This window comes from Strigops habroptila, chromosome 5 (assembly GCF_004027225.2).
Source record: "Strigops habroptila isolate Jane chromosome 5, bStrHab1.2.pri, whole genome shotgun sequence".
NCBI classification, from domain to species: Eukaryota; Metazoa; Chordata; class Aves; order Psittaciformes; family Psittacidae; genus Strigops; species Strigops habroptila.
In genome coordinates, this window is record NC_044281.2 from 38,032,270 (window position 1) to 38,048,837 (window position 16,568).

The 16,568-nt window shown below is 51.7% G+C and overlaps 2 protein-coding genes across 4 annotated transcripts in view; one reads left to right on the forward strand and one right to left on the reverse strand.

Annotated features, from left to right (window-relative positions):
* Window positions 1–2,619: 2,619 nt before the first annotated feature.
* Window positions 2,620–6,317, forward strand: LOC115608594 (steroidogenic acute regulatory protein, mitochondrial-like). Its single transcript, XM_030487669.1, has 7 exons — window positions 2,620–2,683; window positions 2,943–3,065; window positions 3,800–3,945; window positions 4,490–4,648; window positions 5,490–5,674; window positions 5,883–5,976; window positions 6,115–6,317. Exons 1-7 carry the CDS (start codon window positions 2,620–2,622, stop codon window positions 6,214–6,216), a joined length of 873 nt encoding a protein of 290 aa, XP_030343529.1. The 3' UTR covers window positions 6,217–6,317.
* Window positions 6,318–7,577: 1,260 nt separating this feature from the next.
* Window positions 7,578–16,568, reverse strand: part of ADAMTS14 (ADAM metallopeptidase with thrombospondin type 1 motif 14) — a 36,686-nt gene continuing 27,695 nt past the window's right edge. For 2 of the 3 annotated variants that reach the window (XM_030487665.2, XM_030487666.1), the window contains exons 13-22: window positions 15,752–15,885; window positions 15,411–15,534; window positions 15,191–15,274; window positions 14,871–15,034; window positions 14,020–14,185; window positions 13,279–13,411; window positions 12,926–13,133; window positions 12,428–12,554; window positions 11,859–11,969; window positions 7,578–11,074 (exon numbers count right to left, since the gene is read on the reverse strand). In XM_030487665.2, coding sequence (XP_030343525.1) covers window positions 10,719–11,074; window positions 11,859–11,969; window positions 12,428–12,554; window positions 12,926–13,133; window positions 13,279–13,411; window positions 14,020–14,185; window positions 14,871–15,034; window positions 15,191–15,274; window positions 15,411–15,534; window positions 15,752–15,885 — 1,607 coding nt within the window. In that variant the 3' untranslated portion in view covers window positions 7,578–10,718. The remainder of the gene's footprint in view (window positions 11,075–11,858; window positions 11,970–12,427; window positions 12,555–12,925; window positions 13,134–13,278; window positions 13,412–14,019; window positions 14,186–14,870; window positions 15,035–15,190; window positions 15,275–15,410; window positions 15,535–15,751; window positions 15,886–16,568) is intronic. The other variant, XM_030487667.2, reaches the window with a different exon arrangement.

The window sequence follows — 16,568 nt, forward strand, 5'->3', positions numbered from 1 at the left end:
CCTCACGCAAGGTAGTGGGACCTTTTCATCAGCAGGTGATAGACCAGGACTGACCCATGGCAGCCCCTCACCACTCTCAGCTGGGGTCTTGTGTGGCAATGCCATCCTCCCCTGGCCTCCAGGCTTGCCATCACAGACAATTTTTGATACTTTCTTTTCCCCTGTAAGTCACTTTATTCCCAGGACATCTTGTACAGCCCTCAGGAGAGTGTTTGGACACCAGTCACCAAATGGGTGATAAAACATTATCTGCTTGTCTATTACAGCTTTCTGCAGAGACAAAACTAACATCAGAAAGTGTGCACAAAAGTGAGGGGAATGTGTGTGAGAGCATAGACCATCAGCAGGGATCAGCTCTCCCTGGGAGTTAGTGGAGGTGCAGGTTTAAAGCACTGGGGCAGATCTCTTGTCAGCCACTGCTTTTTCCTTTCTAGGCAGCTTACAAAACTCCTATTGTATTTCTTAGCTGCTGGGCCTCAATGACTCCCCAGACTCCATGAAAAAGAAACAAAACAGAAAAAGCGATTTGCAACTCACCAAAGCAGCATTGTAAATCCCAGCACCAGAGAGCTTTGGCAATAGCAAATCTCCCATAGAGTTGCATTTGTGCTGCTGTGCACCTCCCAAGCCCCTGTTGCAAAGCTTGCAGCTGCTTTGGGCCATGTAAATCACACAGGCATATCTGTAACGCTTTCCTGCAAGCACAGGGCACACACAGAGACACTTATCTGAGTGCCACTGCATATGAAGTCACCCTGAAACAGACTTTAAATAAGCAGCGGACCATCCAAGGAGCAGCAGGTAGTAAGGGGTTGCTGTTATAACCTGCCCAGCAATCAGGAATGGAAGGAGAAAGCTGTGAAGCTGCAATGGGATACAGCTGTGCAAGCAACATTGGCTGTGCAGGTTATCCCTGCAGGAAAAGCCTGGGGAAAAGCTCAGGACTCGGATTGGTGAGTCAGGCAGGTAGCCTGGGAACTGGCTGAGCCGAGCCAACAAGTCTGCAGGGCTTGGATAAACCCATAAAACCCTCTGGCACAGCAGAGCAAAAACCCATGGGGAAAGAAAGCTGAATGTTTTCTAGGAAACTGCTCCACCACCTCCATCGCTGCCGATAGTGGGAGTATTGAAGGAATTTGATGCTTGCTATAGGAAATAAGGTATTAGCAGCACAGAATATATTTGGAGAGACAGCCATAGTTACCATCTTCTAAGTAGGACAAGGCTATGAAGGGTGATACAGGGACAAGCCCCTGCTCTGTCCCACCTCTCTGCATTGGCAGGGACTGCTGCCTTCCTCAGCTGCTGGGGTGCCAGGTGGGCTGCAAGGGTCACTCCATCAGTGAGTGGCTGCTCCTGGGAGTGAGCACTCACTTCAATGGACCCAGCACCATGACTCAGAAAGAGCAAATTATATTTAACTCCATTAGCTTTGGGTGAAAATAGTTGTTTCCTGCCACTGCTTTTCCTGCTTACTCAATTAGTCTTCACCACAGTTATTCTGCCATGCCCAAAAGCCATCCACAGGCATCTCTCTTGCTAATCCACTCTTAATAATACACTTACTAGATCAACATGCAATACTGTATACATTCACCAGACTGTCCCCATCACCACTGTGACAGCCCCAGAGCTGCCAGGGAACAGGGGTCTGCAGGCAGCTGCCTGCAGTGCTTGCACAGCAGCCACGGAAGGACTGTTCCTATCCCAGCAAGAAACCCACCGGCCACAGCCACACCAGTCTGAAAGCCTTGTAGTTTCTCCTACCCCTTTTAAAGCCAAAGAGCCCTCCTGGCCTCCTTGCCCACATATTTTAGCTCTTACAGCCTCAGAGACTGAAGATAAAGTGAGCTGTACTGACGCTATGTGAAAAAGAAGCATCAGGCCCCTTGGCTACATATGAGTGGAAGAGCCTTTCCATGGCAAAAATCAAGCAGTGCTTTCAAAATAGCATTGCAAAGGGCCAGAGGAATACAGTGTGGCTGTATTTTAAGGAGTGACTTAGTAGGTTTTGTGTTTAACCTTTGAAGAGAGGCTGTTAAAAATGCAAGGATATTGTGGTCTCGCCACTATCATGAGCAACAGAACCCTGCAGGGGACAAATAAGAGCAAGTAAAGCAGAAAAGGGAAAAATAAGGTGTTCCTTGAGGAGTTAGATTAGCAGTCATTACCACCATAACTTATATGAAGTTTCGACAAGCATGGCTCTAACAGAAGCTTCCACGCTCTCTGACAGCAAAGCCACATTGCTCTCATATCCCACACCATCCTTCCCTCCACGTAAGTGTCACCAGTTGCTTTTGCCAGCTTGGGTTTGCCACCACAGTCCTTGATAAAGTGGCACTGGGGACCACTAAAGTGTCCCATCTCAACTGTGCCTTGGGGATGCATTCATCCATAGCTGCCTGCAAAGGGCAAGAAAAAAAGCAGGGACTGCTCATTCAAAGGGAAATTCCCTTTCCCTCTGGCTCCTCCTCTTGCTTGCCTTGTCCTTGAGTACTCCTTATTCCCAGCTGTTATCTGGAAGTGTGGTCCTATCATCAGGAGCCGTCCTTCAGGCTGGCTATAAAGATGCGCCGGGATGCAACGTTCTCCCAGAGGCAGCCCTGCTCCTGCATCATGCTGCAGGCCACTGTCAAGCTGTGCTGTGGCATCGCCCATGACCACCTCCGCCACCTGCCCGGTAAGCACTGCTTGGCTTCCCTCCAACCTCAGGAAAGACAGGCAGAAAAGAGATTCCTAAAGGAGATACTAAGGGCAACCCCTTGGACAGGCTTCCTTGGATGTGGTCACACCTATGCATCTATTTACCTTACACATTTTATCATGCATAGGGTAGTCTTAGTCTTAGCTGCAAATGAGCTTCCAGCAGAGACACGGGGCATCACAGCATCTTCCTTGCATGCTCCATGCTCACCAAAGCCCTTGCATCTCTCCTCTAGGCTTGAAGACAACAGCCGTTGCAGCAATACAAAAGGACAGGAAAGGGCTGGTGGTAAGAGGGTCCCATCACCTGTCTTCCAAAATTCCTCCTTACATTCAGAGGCAGATGGGGAAGGAGACAGGTAAGCTCAGCCTGGATGCTTGGGTAAATTTCCTAGCCCTGCTCACAACGTCCTTGCAACACATGATGGAGGGATGTGTGTTAAAATGCACTCCTCTCCATATGAATTGAACCATATTTTGGGGGACAGAGTTAATTGTCTTCTCACTGCTGGGCTGGTATCCAGCTCTCTGGTAGCTTAAAAACATTCCCTGTACTGATGGCAAACTGGGTTAGTGGGGAAACCCTGAGATTCTGGGAAGGTAAATTGCATTGGTTCCCCGTACAGGCAGCCAAAGCTTTTAGCAGAGGTTGCAGGCACTTCTCAGTGTTTTGTTGCAAGTCTGCTGTGTCTCCAGTTCCACCACTTACCTAAAGACTTCAAAATTGGCAAATCCATCTGGATTTTTTTGAAGTGTAGCTTGGTCCAAAGGCTGCCTGTGCAATGTTAATACCTCAGCAATATGCAATTTGTACCACAGTGTTACTGGGAATTGATTTGGAAAGCAGTTTCAAAAACCTTTCCAAGTAGTCAGCACAGACACAGCAAATGAATGCCAGGGATACTCCTGAGAGCAAGGTTTTCTGCACCGAGCCATACTCCAGCCCAATAGGGGACCAGTTGCAGGGTAAGAGCTGAGACTTCGGGCCAGCAAAACTCTCTGCTCCAGCTCCATTTGCACTTATGAACTCACAGGCACGTGCACAGGGAAAGCTGGGGCGGGCTTTTCACGTTGCTCTGCCTTGTTCCTGCAGCGGCCTGCCTTGAGCCTTCCAGAGACACCAGCCCCAGCCAGTTCTCTAGTGTGGACCTCTCCTACACCACCCAAGGAGAAGCAGCCCTGCAGCAATCGCTGAGCATCCTGCAGCAGCACACCAGCTGGCAGGCAGAAATGATGCTGGTAAAGCCTGGCCACCACTTGCCTTTGCTGCTTCATGCCAGAAAAGCTGCTGGGAGGAGAAATGAGTCTGGGGAGGGAAGATTTGCTTCTCTTAGTCCTCCTGCTGGAAGGGAAACTGGGGGTGCAGGAGACGTGCTGTGCAAAAGCATGCACAGCAAAGAGGGATTCCAAGCAAGCCTTAGTTAAAAACGTTCACAAGCAAATCTGCAAAGTAAATAGCAAGAAAAAGCTTGGAAGGGGAAACTCAGATATACATGTTCCCAGGGAAAGCCAGGAGCATTTTTGCAGAAAAACCCAACAGATTGCAACTTTATTATTTACCGTGTTTGTTCATTAAGGTGTTTGCTGAATTGTTTTATTTAGCTAGAAAGGAGCTTAAAAAAAAGAAAAGGCAATCATAGTGGCATAATTTAGATATAACAGCTTTTGCCTGTAAACCAAGCAGTGATTAAGAACAGGACTGGGGCGATTTATTGGCGAGGCATTTCAGCACATAGCCTCCCAGGATACTGGGGACGTTGATGCAGGCTCTCTGCTCTCCCAGGACAATGGGGCCACCATGTCCAGCACTGCCCTCCCCGGGCTGGGCAAGGTGTTTCGGGTTGAGGTGGTCCTGCCCGTGCCGGTTGCGCGGCTGCACCAGGAGCTGTTCGAGAGGATCGAGCAAATGCCCCAGTGGAACCCAACCCTCAGCCGGGTGAAGGTAAGGTGGGGAGGGATGCACCACAGGCAGAGCGATGCCATCATGTGCAGACATCAGAGACTTTGCATTGCCAGGGTTGCTAGCATCCAAAAAATCGTTTTTATTGAGGGTTTTAAGATTGCTGAAGGATTAAAGATAATCCTGCATCCTGCAAGAGCAGGATATCACCCCAGGGAGAGAAGACGTGCTTTACTGGCATGGCACTGAGACTCGTGTTGTTTCCAAGCTCTTTTTTCCACACAGTGCCTGGTCACAGAGGTTTTTCCACACTGGGGGACTCTGACATTGCTCAGACTTTAATGTGAGGGAAGAAGCTGTTCAGGGGAATGAGCTAGAAAAATGAGGCAAAACCAAATATATCACACTGCAGGGGCACCCCCAGGAAGCTTATATGTTGTCTTGGGCTTCTTTTGAGAATTTGCCGTATTACTCAGCTTCCAAATCACAACATACCACTAAGCAAGCTGCCAGCCTCATAAAGCTTCCCCTAGCTCACCTGGGCTGGCTCGGATGCTACCCAGCCTCTGCTTATTTATTACTACTACTTCCCTGTCCCTTCGGAAAAACAAATAGCCTAGAGTCCCATCCCAGATAAAAAAGGCTGCAAAAAAAAAAGACTCACTTTTCCTCTTAATAGCCCCCAGGGGACTGGGATTTAATTATCGCCAAATGCCAGTCTTAAGTCCTTACCTTGCTGCTGCTTCTACTCATGCTGCCACCCCACGCTGCTGTCCCAGAGGTGGTTTAACATCCCCTGGGCAGGGGTAAGGGGCTGCCGGGGATGTCCCTGGAGGAGCAGCCATAAGGAGCCTAATCCCTGGGGCACTCCTTGCTCTGGTAGGTGCTGCAGCGTGTTGGGACGGACACGCTGGTGACACACGAGGTCACCGCTCCCAGCCCAGGCAACCTGGTGGGCCAGAGGGACTTCGTCAGTGTGAGGCACCGTGGGAGGAAGGAGACGGCCATCTACCTGGTGGGCACTGCCACCCACATCGAGAAGCTGCCCTTACAGGAAGGGTGCATCAGGTAAAGCCCCCCCAAAAACAAGCATCACAGGGTATCATGTCCCTGCAGGGAGGAGGCCACTGCTGCAGCCGTGAATGTTTGCACCAGGCACAGCAAGGGAGGCATGCCAAGAGCTACCTCCGTGTTGCATTTGCTCTGGGATCTCCTTACCTTCTGTTTTGTTTCCCCTGAGGCTCATCCTAACTGTCTCCTCCCTTGCCTACTACAGGGCTGAGTCCCAGCTGAGCTGCATAGTCCTGCAGCCACTGGCAGGGGACCCCAGCCATACCCTCTTCACCTGGCTCCTGAGCATGGACCTGAAGGCAAGTGCTACCATGTTACTTGGGGTGGGACAGCAAGGGGTATGCATCCCAGTGTGCAAATCCACCCTCCTGCCTGGGATGGGTGCTTCAACTCTGTGACCCAGTGGGACCGAATTCGGGGTGTTTTCTCTCCCAAAGGGCTGGATCCCCAAGTCTGTCATTAACCGTGTCCTGCCGCAGTCCCAAGCAGACTTCATCAAGCACCTTGGCCAGCACCTCTCTACCGCTGCCTGCCCCTGAGCTGCAGGAGGATGCAGTCTGCCCAACCACAAGGAACACAGTTTGAGCCAGAGACCTGTTCTTGTCCTGCTCATTGCTGCTGCAGTCAAGGAACCACAGCTGCCAGCAATGGGGTGAGACAGCGCTCTCGCCGAGCAACCCCAAGCATAGAGGACAACCTTCACCCAGCATCATGCTTCTGCTTCAGGGATGGAACAGACCATATGCAAACTGGGGCAACCGAGGCAACACTGAGCCTTGCATTAGGGGTTACCTAAAAACCCTTGCCCAAACCTTGCCTATGAGCAAATACAGTAGCTTATGTTCGGCATCACTCCTCCCTGCCATACACAGGAGAAGGGGGATGCTGCCAAGACACACCCTGCCCTCGGTGCAGTTTGTTCGGCAGCTTCAGCCCTGCCCTGATGTAACTGTTCTTTCTTTATTACCTGATCATAGCATGAGTTGTCAGTGCAAGCTCAGGGGCTCTTTTTGGCCTGAACTGGTAACACATCTTTACTTATAATTTTTGCAGTGGCTAAGCTATATATTTATGTGTGTGTACATGTACATATATAGAGGTTTTTCCCCCACGATGCCAACAGTAGCAGGGACAGATAGAGCAGGTGTATGACACTGAAGCCATGTGCCAGGGGTTCAGAAATGTACTTTTCACCATCAGTCCAATTGACTTAGTGTACTGCTACATGAGAGGGGGTGGCACGGCAAGTGAGAAAGCAGCTAATGCAAAAGGCAGCAGCAGGGTCACACTCAGCCCCATGACCCTGTAACGCAGCATCATGCCCTCCAGGACCATGAATCCAGGGGAGCTTGTCACTACAGACCTGCAGCACTACAAACCCCCTGGTGAGTTTTGTCCTAGGAGGATCCCCAGGAGATTACCAGTCATCCCACATCCACAGGCCTTTGCAGCAGCAGGGACGGCTGATCCAGTGGTCCTGACATTATTCTGCACCCTGGGAACAAGCATATTGCGCCATGAAGCCACTACCAACCACAGCTAGAAACAAGCCTTGCAAGAGTGAAATTGAGCAGCTGGGTGTCACAGCATGTTATTAAAGCCATTGCAGGGTGCTTATAATTTATACATCTGTGTGTTTTGCTGGGTCTTTGTCTTATTTAAGGTAGGGGGAAATCAAAATTGCTATGTGAAACGCTGGCTGATGAGGAGCAGTGGCTAGAAAATAAAGAGGTCCTGGCTTGTGTGAAAACCATTTCAACAACCACACCAGGTCACACTCGTATTTCCACGTCTCTCACATGCCCATCCCCCAAATAAATCAACTGAAAGAGATTTTGATGTGAATTTATTTTTTTTACATTATGTTAGAGTTCAAAAAAAAAAAAAAAAAAGAACCCAACAAAATTAATAAATATTAAAAGTTAAAAAGCTCTGAATCTCATATGTACAAAACTTTATACATCATTGTAACACTGGACAAGGTTACATCACAGGAATGACTTGGAGCATCCGGCAAGCCCAGGAGGATGCGGGGGACCAGACGCACCCTCTCCTCCCAGAGACAGCACCAAATCCCTGCTGGAAGCTGGGCCATCGCAGCGCTACACCACCATGCCACAGCTTTCCATGCACTGTGGCATCTGCACGGCAAGAAGCGATCCAACCTTAGCCCACCCTAGGTGCTTCTTGCACTCTCCTGGAATAAGCACCCAGTGCTGGGTCCCAGCCCTGCAGCATCAACCCCCAGAGCACTCATGTGTGGCAGAGGGGGGTTTATCGCACCCTGTTATAAATCCCACCCACCTCTCTCAGCTAGAGGGGGGGGTTAGCACCTGCAACACAGCCCCCTTGCCCCGAAGGCCCCCCAACAGGGGCCCTGGCTGCAGAGTGCAAGGGGCTGGGCCAGCCCTGAGCCACGGCTCTATTCCGAGGTATAGCAAGGAACCACCGCAAATACTCCTAAAGCAATCAAGCGCTAATGCCCAGGACAGCACTGAAGGGAAGGGTGCAGCTGAGAACTTGGGAGGAAGGAGTTAGTATGCATGCATGCATGCACACACATATACTGCACCCTGGAGACATTACAACCCTTTTTTGAGAGGAGAAGGTTTTGTTTTTATTCAATGCCTCAAAGACTATGGGGCAGGGGGCTGAATGCCTGAGAAAAGCCTTGCTTTGGGCAGGGAAAGGCAAAGCAATTTCAGTCCTGCCCCAAGCCAGCCCAGGGCTGTCCCAGCAGCAGCAGAGGGCTGTGGCACAGCTTGCATGGGCCCCAGCCCTCTCATCCCGTGCCAGCAAGGAGAGATTCTCCTTGAAGAGTAAACGAAGCGGTGTCTTTGGCACAATAAATAAATGCTGACTCCCATGGAGGGTGATGCTGGTGGATAGGCTGGCACGGGGTATGGCAGCAGTGTCAGCGGACCTGAGGGATGAATCCCACCCTCATCATCCACAGCACCTCGTTGATCCTATGGGTACTAAGACCTGTACACCTTGGACCTCGGCACCCCACCGCTGCATTTCATTGGCATCCCTCCATCTGCCCACTCTCATGAGGTGTGCTGGTTACTTGGCTCAGACAGATGTGTGGCTTCATTCCATCTGTTGTGAAGCCCATTTAATGCCAAAGGGCAGCACCCAGGAGGCAGGTGACCTCCTGCCTCAAGTGCTTATAAGAGTAGTTCTATAAATGCTCATTCAGCCTTGATTTGGAGGCAATCCAGGGACAGAAGAGCATACAAGCTGCAGCCTTAACATCTCTTCAGCCCTTTTTGTGCTGTTGGGTAGCTCCAGGGGAGCTTTGCAGAAGGAGTCCAAAGATTAAAACATCAGGAATGCACAGGGGTATCCATTCGTTTCAACTAAAGCATGTACCTCAACCTCTCCCCCGCCACAACCCACATCAAACCAGCAAAGGTTTGCACACTGACATGAGCTCCTCTGAGATGCCCCAACCTCAAGTTTCTTGCAGCCACATGAGTGTAATTAATGCAGTGCTCCAACGGCACCAACAGCACTGAAAGCACCAGCCTCAAACAGCAGCATGCCCTAAACCCCACAGGCTCCCAGTACGTGCCAAGCACCCTGGGCCACCTCACCAGCAAGCCCCAGACACCTGAAGAACTTGCCCAACACAGCCTAGAGAGATGCCCTGTCCTACTCCTCAGATGGCCAGAAGCAGCAGCGCCAGGGCTAGCAGATGCACCCACAACCATGCACATACTCCTGAGAGATCCCACTTTGCAATGCCAAACTAGTCTATCTGCCAAGCCTTGCCCTCCTCCATCTCTCTGACCCAAAACCTCCTCCCTACCAGTGCTCATCCCCCACGGAAGCTCACCTTCCCCAGCCACTATACCTGGAGGTGCTGGATACCCTCAGCTGGGAGGATGCACACCCCCAAGCACCGAAACCACGGCAGCCCTCTGTCCTCAGGGACACAGCGTATCACCCAACCCTGCTTTGGAGAGGTTTTGAGGACTGTAACTCCTCCAGGCAGACCCTGTGCCTGGAGCTGTCCTGACACCAAGCAAGGCGCATGCAGCTCTAGGCTCCTGAAGTGCTGTGCATACATTTAGTACTTGGCACAGTATTTTTCTGTTGCACAGGAGGGGGTGAAATGGGATGATTAATGCAATTAAAAAAGATGTAGATGAATCTTCCTCTCTCCTTGCTTTGTAACTGCCCCTAAAATTCACTTCGGCTTCCCAGTCATCCCCATTTCCCTCCAAAAGGTGTTGATGCCCCCAGACACTGGGTACCAGGGTGCAAGGATCAGGCTGGTGGCCCTGGGGAGGCTAGGCACTGGTAACAGCTCAAGGCTGGCCAAGGACAGTATTGGCTAAAAAGTCACCACCAGGTGACAGGCGTTTTTTACATGTATTTTTGGTCTTGGACCTTATTCTTATTGCTCCCGTTAAGAGTTGCCTGGACCATCTCCTGTCTATCCTGCAATGAAGGACAGTAGCTGGTCTATGGTTCTCATGCTCCATCTTCCTCCAGACATGTTTTCCAAACTCTCTACCCCAACAGGGACAGCCCAGGGCAGTAGTTTGGGCACTTCCCTACATTCCCACCCACCCCACCTTACCACCTACCTCTGGTTGCTTTTGCCCCACCCAGATTCCCAGCACCCTCCAGGACCCTTCCCTCCAGCACATCTTGTTCTGCTGCTTGGGGCAGGGGGAAGGAAAAAGCAACATTAAAGCCCACGCCCCCCCAATCCTTTTAGCACCTTGGGAGGAAGCAGCCTGTCTACCCGCATCCAAGCCGCTGATGCTTTCTTTGCTCCTTTTTGCCTTTTTTTCTGTGGCACTGCCAACAGTAAAAATCCATGCCACAGCTGGGGAGGCAAGGGGGATCATGGGAAAAAAGTGGTTTTCCTGGAAATTTCTGGGTGACCGGGTCATTTCCAAACCCGGCAGTGCCACCCATGAAAACCACCACTGGAAGGTGGGGGGGAAGAGGAAAAAGAGGGAGAGGAGAGTGAGCGAGGGAGGTAAAAGGTTTCCCTTGCCCCATGAGGAGGTGTCCCGAGGGGTTACCTGGCTGCCTGGCCCCTGCCCGGCTCGCTCGGGGCTGGCAGCCCCCCGGGTAAAGCACCACTGACAGGCATCCCTCTGCTGGCAGCTAGCCCGGCCTGAGGCACCAGTGTGGGGCCCGCCCCGGGTCCCCTCCGGGCAGAGGCAGTGGGGTAGGGGGAGAGCAGCGCAGCAGGGCTGGGAGCAGCAGTTCCTGGGGGAGCGCTGGGGCTGGTGGCAGGGGGCGAGCTGGTGGTGGAGGATGCTTTCTTGCCGCAGGATTCACAGCAGAGCTTGTTGTAGCCAGGGATGGAGCAGTAGCGAGCCAGGACCTCCATCTGGCAGAAGATGGACTTGTCCCCAAGGCAGGGTTCCCCTGGAGAAGGACAGAGCAGTGTAAAACAGCATGAAAGATGATGGCATTGCTCCCACCCCTGCACCTTTCCAATCATAGAATAGAATCAACTCCGTTGGAAAACACCTTTTAGATCATGAAATCCAACTGTTACCCCAAGACTGCCAAGACCACCATTAAACCATGTCACTGAGGGCTTCATCTACATGAGTTCTGAAAACTTCCAGGGATGGTGACTCCACCGCTTCCCTGGGCAGCCTGTTCCAACACCTGATTACCCTTTCTGTGAAAAAATTGCTCCTAATATCCAATCTAAACCTTCTCTGGTGCAGCTTGAGGCTGTTACCTCTTGTCCTATCACTCGTTATCCTATGTCCTATCACATCATTCTGATGCTCCAAACCAGCATCTTAAACCAGATAGTGATGCATCTCACCCTAGCTATGAAGTGCTCCAAGGCGACCCCTTGCTTGGAGCAAGGGCAAAAGACAGAAGCCATCTCCCTACTGATGCAGGCTGAAAAAAAGTTCAAGGTAAAAAGGAAAGGGCATAAAAGGCAGGAGGCAAAGGGGAGGGCAACATGGTGCCCAGCCAAAGGCAATGGAAACTGCAATATCCCAGACTCCACAAGATGGCAACCGAGCAGTAGGCTTTGCAAGCAGAGGCACCAGAGATGCAGCAGCAGAGGGCAAAACTCCCCAGAACCACTACTGGACGTGTGTCCTCTCTCCAACCCGCCTGTGTTTCCATGGAGAGCTGTAGAAGACCTTGGGAGCATCACCCTCACCTGAGGAGAGACACTTACTGGAGGAGATCTTGCTAACAGGGTTTTTGTCCCCATCTTGGGGCACCCGCTGCCCTTTGGACGTGCCATGGTCACTGGTGTCGGCGCTGGTGGTGATACCAGAGAGCTTCTCTGTGGAGAAAGCACTATGATGTCCAGTTGCCACAGGAGGCTGGGGGCACGTGAAATGCCTTAGTAGGATGTTTTGGTGGGGTTTTTTTGTTTTAAGGGATATCCTTAAAAATGAGATCCCCTGGGGAGCAGCCAGTTGGCTCAGCACTTAAGCCATCCAAAAAACCCCAAGATGAACTCCAGGGTGCCCATCTCCATCGTATCCCTCAGCTCATCACATCCTCAAACTGCCATAAACCCCAAACCATCTACAGCAAATATCCCAGCCAAAAACAGAAAAGTGCAATATTTAGGCTGGCCTTTAACCCTTTCTCTGCCAGCAGCATTAGGGATGTTCAACCCAACCTTCTTTGCTGGCATCCCCCTGATCCTGAGATGGGCTGGAGGCATGCATGAAGGCTGGTTCCTGCCAGTACGTGTCCCCCACAAGCACTGTCTCCTCCTGCTCCTCCTCTCACCCGGGCAGACGGCCATGTGGCAGCCCTGGACGGCCTCCGGCTTGTCCCCCTCGCAGCGCCCGCCGCTCTCGCTGCCTTTGCACACCACTTGCCGCTGCTGGACGCCTTCCCCGCAGCTCACCGAGCACTGCGCCCAGGCACACAGACAGATAGACAGACAGCAATGGGGTGAGGGAACCAGCACGCCCCAACAGCCACCCGAGGCATATTTGCACGTATTTGCAGGTGGATGTTGCTTTCTAATACGGGCTTTCCCTCTCCCTCTGTAGGAACCCCCACTGCATTCCAGCGGGTGGACAGCGATGTTAGCCCTTGTGCACAGTGATGTTATCCCTTGTCTAATTCTGAGTTTCCCCACAAACCTCAGTGAAAACATCACTTGTACCTTTATCGCCACCCCTACGAGAGCAGCCTGTGCTGGCCTTCACACCCAGCTCCTGTACCCCTCCTCCCGGCCCTGCTGTGCACCGGAGAGCTTCCCCACCCCTCCCAGCTCACCTCTGACCAGGCGCCCGTCCTCCACTGTGCAGGGCAGGGCAGGCGGCTGCAGGGCCGGCGCGTCTCGGGCCGCTGCCCAGGGCAGTACTTGGTGTGCAGGGTGCGGTTGGTGCCGTCCTGCAGGCGCTGCACACACTGCACCACCCTTGCCTGCACCCCCAGCTTGCCGCAGGACCTGCTGCAGGCGCCCCACTCCTCAGCCACCCAGCTGCCAGCAGGGAGAAGACGGATACAACAAAGGTGTTAGAGGAGATGCCCATGCTAGGAAGCAGCTGGTACACTGCCAATGCAGCCCATAATAATACCCCCATAGGGGAGAAGAAAGCACCTCAGGCCAGCCAGGGAGTACTTACGCTGGCTGGGAGCACTCTTGGAGGTTACAACGCCGTCGGATCGGCTTCGGCTTCTTGCCGTTGTCACAGAAGTTTCTATGTACCATTCGGTTGTCGCTTTTCCGCCGGCAGCCGTACTTGGTGTACTGGATGCCTGGCAGGGCACAGCATGCGCGGTGAGGCAATGGGTGCATGGGTCCCACCAGCTCCCCACCCACTTCCTCTCCTGCATCCCTGCAGGACACATGCTCTCAGATGTTACTACTCAGGTGGAACCCAAGCAGCACTCCACCCAGGCTTTAGGAGCAGTCACCTGCAACATCACTATTCCATGGCCCAAATCCACTTAAAAACAGCCAAGGAATTAAAAAATCATAGCAGGTACATGGATACACCGACACAGGTATGCAAACATGATCACATATGCCTGTTTTCATAAGACATCTGAAAAAACAGAACTTGATGATCTTAAGGTCCTTTCCAACCCTAACCATTCTATGGTTCTATGATAAAATGCTCACCTAAACTGCACTGCAAGAGGCGCAAAGAACATGGGTATGGGTGTAGAGAAGAAAGCCAGGCCTCCAAGCAGTACCAGGTCTAGGTCTAAAGCTTTGCAATGTGTGATCTTGTGGAGAAACACTTTAAAACAGCATCTGCATGTTTCCAAACCAGAGATGCCCCAAAAGGCTCATGCACTGCCTAACATACCCAAGCATCCTCGCAAGCACACGCTGTAGGCTGCTATGAAGGGAAAGCTACCTCCTCCGCATGCCTTGGAGCACTGAGACCAGCTCTTGAGGGCCCACTCATAGGAATCCATCTCCTCCAGCAGCACATTGTTGTTTCCGATCATGGGCAGTAGGTCCTCATGGATGATGTACCGGTACATCAGGCTGCTCCTCGCCTCCTCCTCCTGAGGGATGACCTGTAGGCAGAGAGAGAACAATTGAAGAGGGAGAAAGAGAAGGAGGAGTGATGCCACGGGAGAGGGAAGGGAAGAGGAGGCCATCAAAGAAAAAAGAAGTGAACAATGGTACAGTACACACAGATGTAGGAGAAACAAACCCCATTATTACCTCAAACATGATTAGGTGGGCTTTGAATGTAGAATCTACCCTTTGGGAACACACCTTTCCAGTTGTGGAGTAAAACACTGCCCAAACTGCCCAACTCTCCAGCCTTGGGTCATGTGCCCCTGGCCTCTCCTCTGACCTGCAGAACCACAGTCTACGCCCAAAGCCAGCTTCGACCAAGGGAATGGACAGGAGTGCAGACCTATCCTTCCCCAGGTACCCAGAGAACCCAATTCCTAACTACCCAAAATACCAGTATAACTAAAATGAGATGTGGAGTCATAAGGAATCGCTGCACAGAGAACAATACGGTTAGCCACAAAGGCAAGCCCCCAAGCAATACGTCCTTATACCATTCCTGCACACACCTCATTGCCTCTTGCTTTTGGCTAGCTCATTCATCCAGTTTTAATGACATGCCCTGCACCCTTTCTCTACTGAAGTCCTTCCACCATCCCATCTCAGACCACATTCCCTCTCTGTACAACAGGGTAATGGTCATCTGCATACCCCCAGAGCATGTGTCAGCAGACTTACCAAAACACTGATGGCCTCGTGCAGAGGACCACTGGTTTTCAGGCTCTCCTTGCCATGTTCAACAGTGTATTCCCATTCCAATCCCATCTCAATGAACACATGGCTTTTGGCTTCTTTGCCCTTGGTATTAAGGATGAAGTTACCTGTGGCCTGATTCTTAACAGCTGGAGGAGAAAGGAGGTATTTCAACATAATTTCCTCTGGTCACTGCCTTTGAAGGGCTGGAATGACCAAAATAAGACCCTTTGGGTGGGAACTGTTAGAATAGGGCCAAGAAAAAGGTACTGGGTGAAGGGAGAGGTGAACTACAGCATACTCACCAATGCTGTGGGATGTCGGCTCCATCTCTTCTATCTGAAGGTGCCTCGCTCCAGCTGGAATCTCAAACATCTTCAAAACACTTGCTGAAAGACAGGGAGGAAGGATGAAGGGAAGAGAAAGGGCAGGTTTTCTCTAACCAGACACGCATTCGCTCACACCCACATGTGAATCCAGCTGACCCTGACCGAATACACTCCCAAATCCATCCAGCCTGCTCACCCGGCTGCTTGGGGGTCGTGGCCAGCGTGCCCTTCACTGTCCGGCAGTGGGAATTGTCCCCTCCACAGACCCCACACTTGTCGTCCTGCTTCAGGGAGCCAACCTCCTTGTCACAGCCAACGTGCTGTCACCCATGGTGAAGAGAAGACAAGCACAGAGTTACATGCCTGCAGCCTATCCCTTGTTCTGCCATCCCCATAACTCTTTGCTGCTCTTAGGGTCAGTCCCCAGGCTAAAACATGCGTCCCCATGGGGTAGTGAGTGGGTCAATGGGATGCACGAGCTTTCTCCTGGACAGGCAAAGGACAGGGACAGTCACACAAGAGCTGTCAGCTCCTCACCACGCACTCGCCGCGGACGCAGACGCTGTAGGGGTCTCGATAGCTGCACCGGGTACCATCATGAACAACCTGATTCATGAACACCACATCCCCCGTTCCCTCGGACTGGCAGATCAGCTCACACTTCTGAGCATCTGAGGCAAAATAAAAAGTAAAGGGAAAAAAAAAAAAAAAGGTTTGTGGAAATACATTAGGGTGACTGAAGATAAAACCCATCTCAGCTTGTAACCCTGAGCACAGCCAGATTTCCAAAGTCCAGCCTATTCATAAGCCTTATTTTGCTGCATCTTTTTGCTGCTCAAGAGCCTGCACTTTTGCCCAGCAGACTCAGAAAATTAAGAGAAGGTGGCTGGACAGGACACACTATGAGAAACAACAATGCAAGACACTTGGCTGTGTGCATGAGGAATACCAAGCCAGGCAGACGGACCTGGCTCCCATCCCAGCCTGGAGCGGCACGCTCCCCCACTGCGGCTCCAGGAGCGAGCAGGCAGGGCCATCACCCCACCGTCTCCAAGGAAAACAAGTCCTCTGCGTGCCAAAGCACACAGAAAGCAGAGATAAAACTTTTAAAGTAGCACAAACAGAGTTATCTCTGGCTACCATTACAAGGGGCTCTCATTTTCCTAGTGCAGGAGGAGCAGGGAAAGATTTGAACATGGGCTGATCTTCTCAGCCCAGCACTTTGAGACAGAAGGAACCTGAGTAACATCTGGGTTTCCCTATGGGACACCTGAGGGCAAGCATAAGAGATGGATTTTAAAGACCTGGCTGCTTGATGCTGGTTTACTGCACTCTAGTTTCCACCTTGGGAGCT

Excerpts from the sequence above, each read along its gene's own strand:
- LOC115608594 (XM_030487669.1), top strand. The coding sequence starts at position 2,620 with ATGCTGCAGGCCACTGTCAAGCTGTGCTGTGGCATCGCCCATGACCAC. Across the intron at positions 3,066-3,799 it reads GCAGATGGGGAAGGAGACAG|CGGCCTGCCTTGAGCCTTCC; the intron begins GTAAGCTCAGCC and ends TTGTTCCTGCAG. Across the intron at positions 5,675-5,882 it reads TTACAGGAAGGGTGCATCAG|GGCTGAGTCCCAGCTGAGCT; the intron begins GTAAAGCCCCCC and ends TGCCTACTACAG.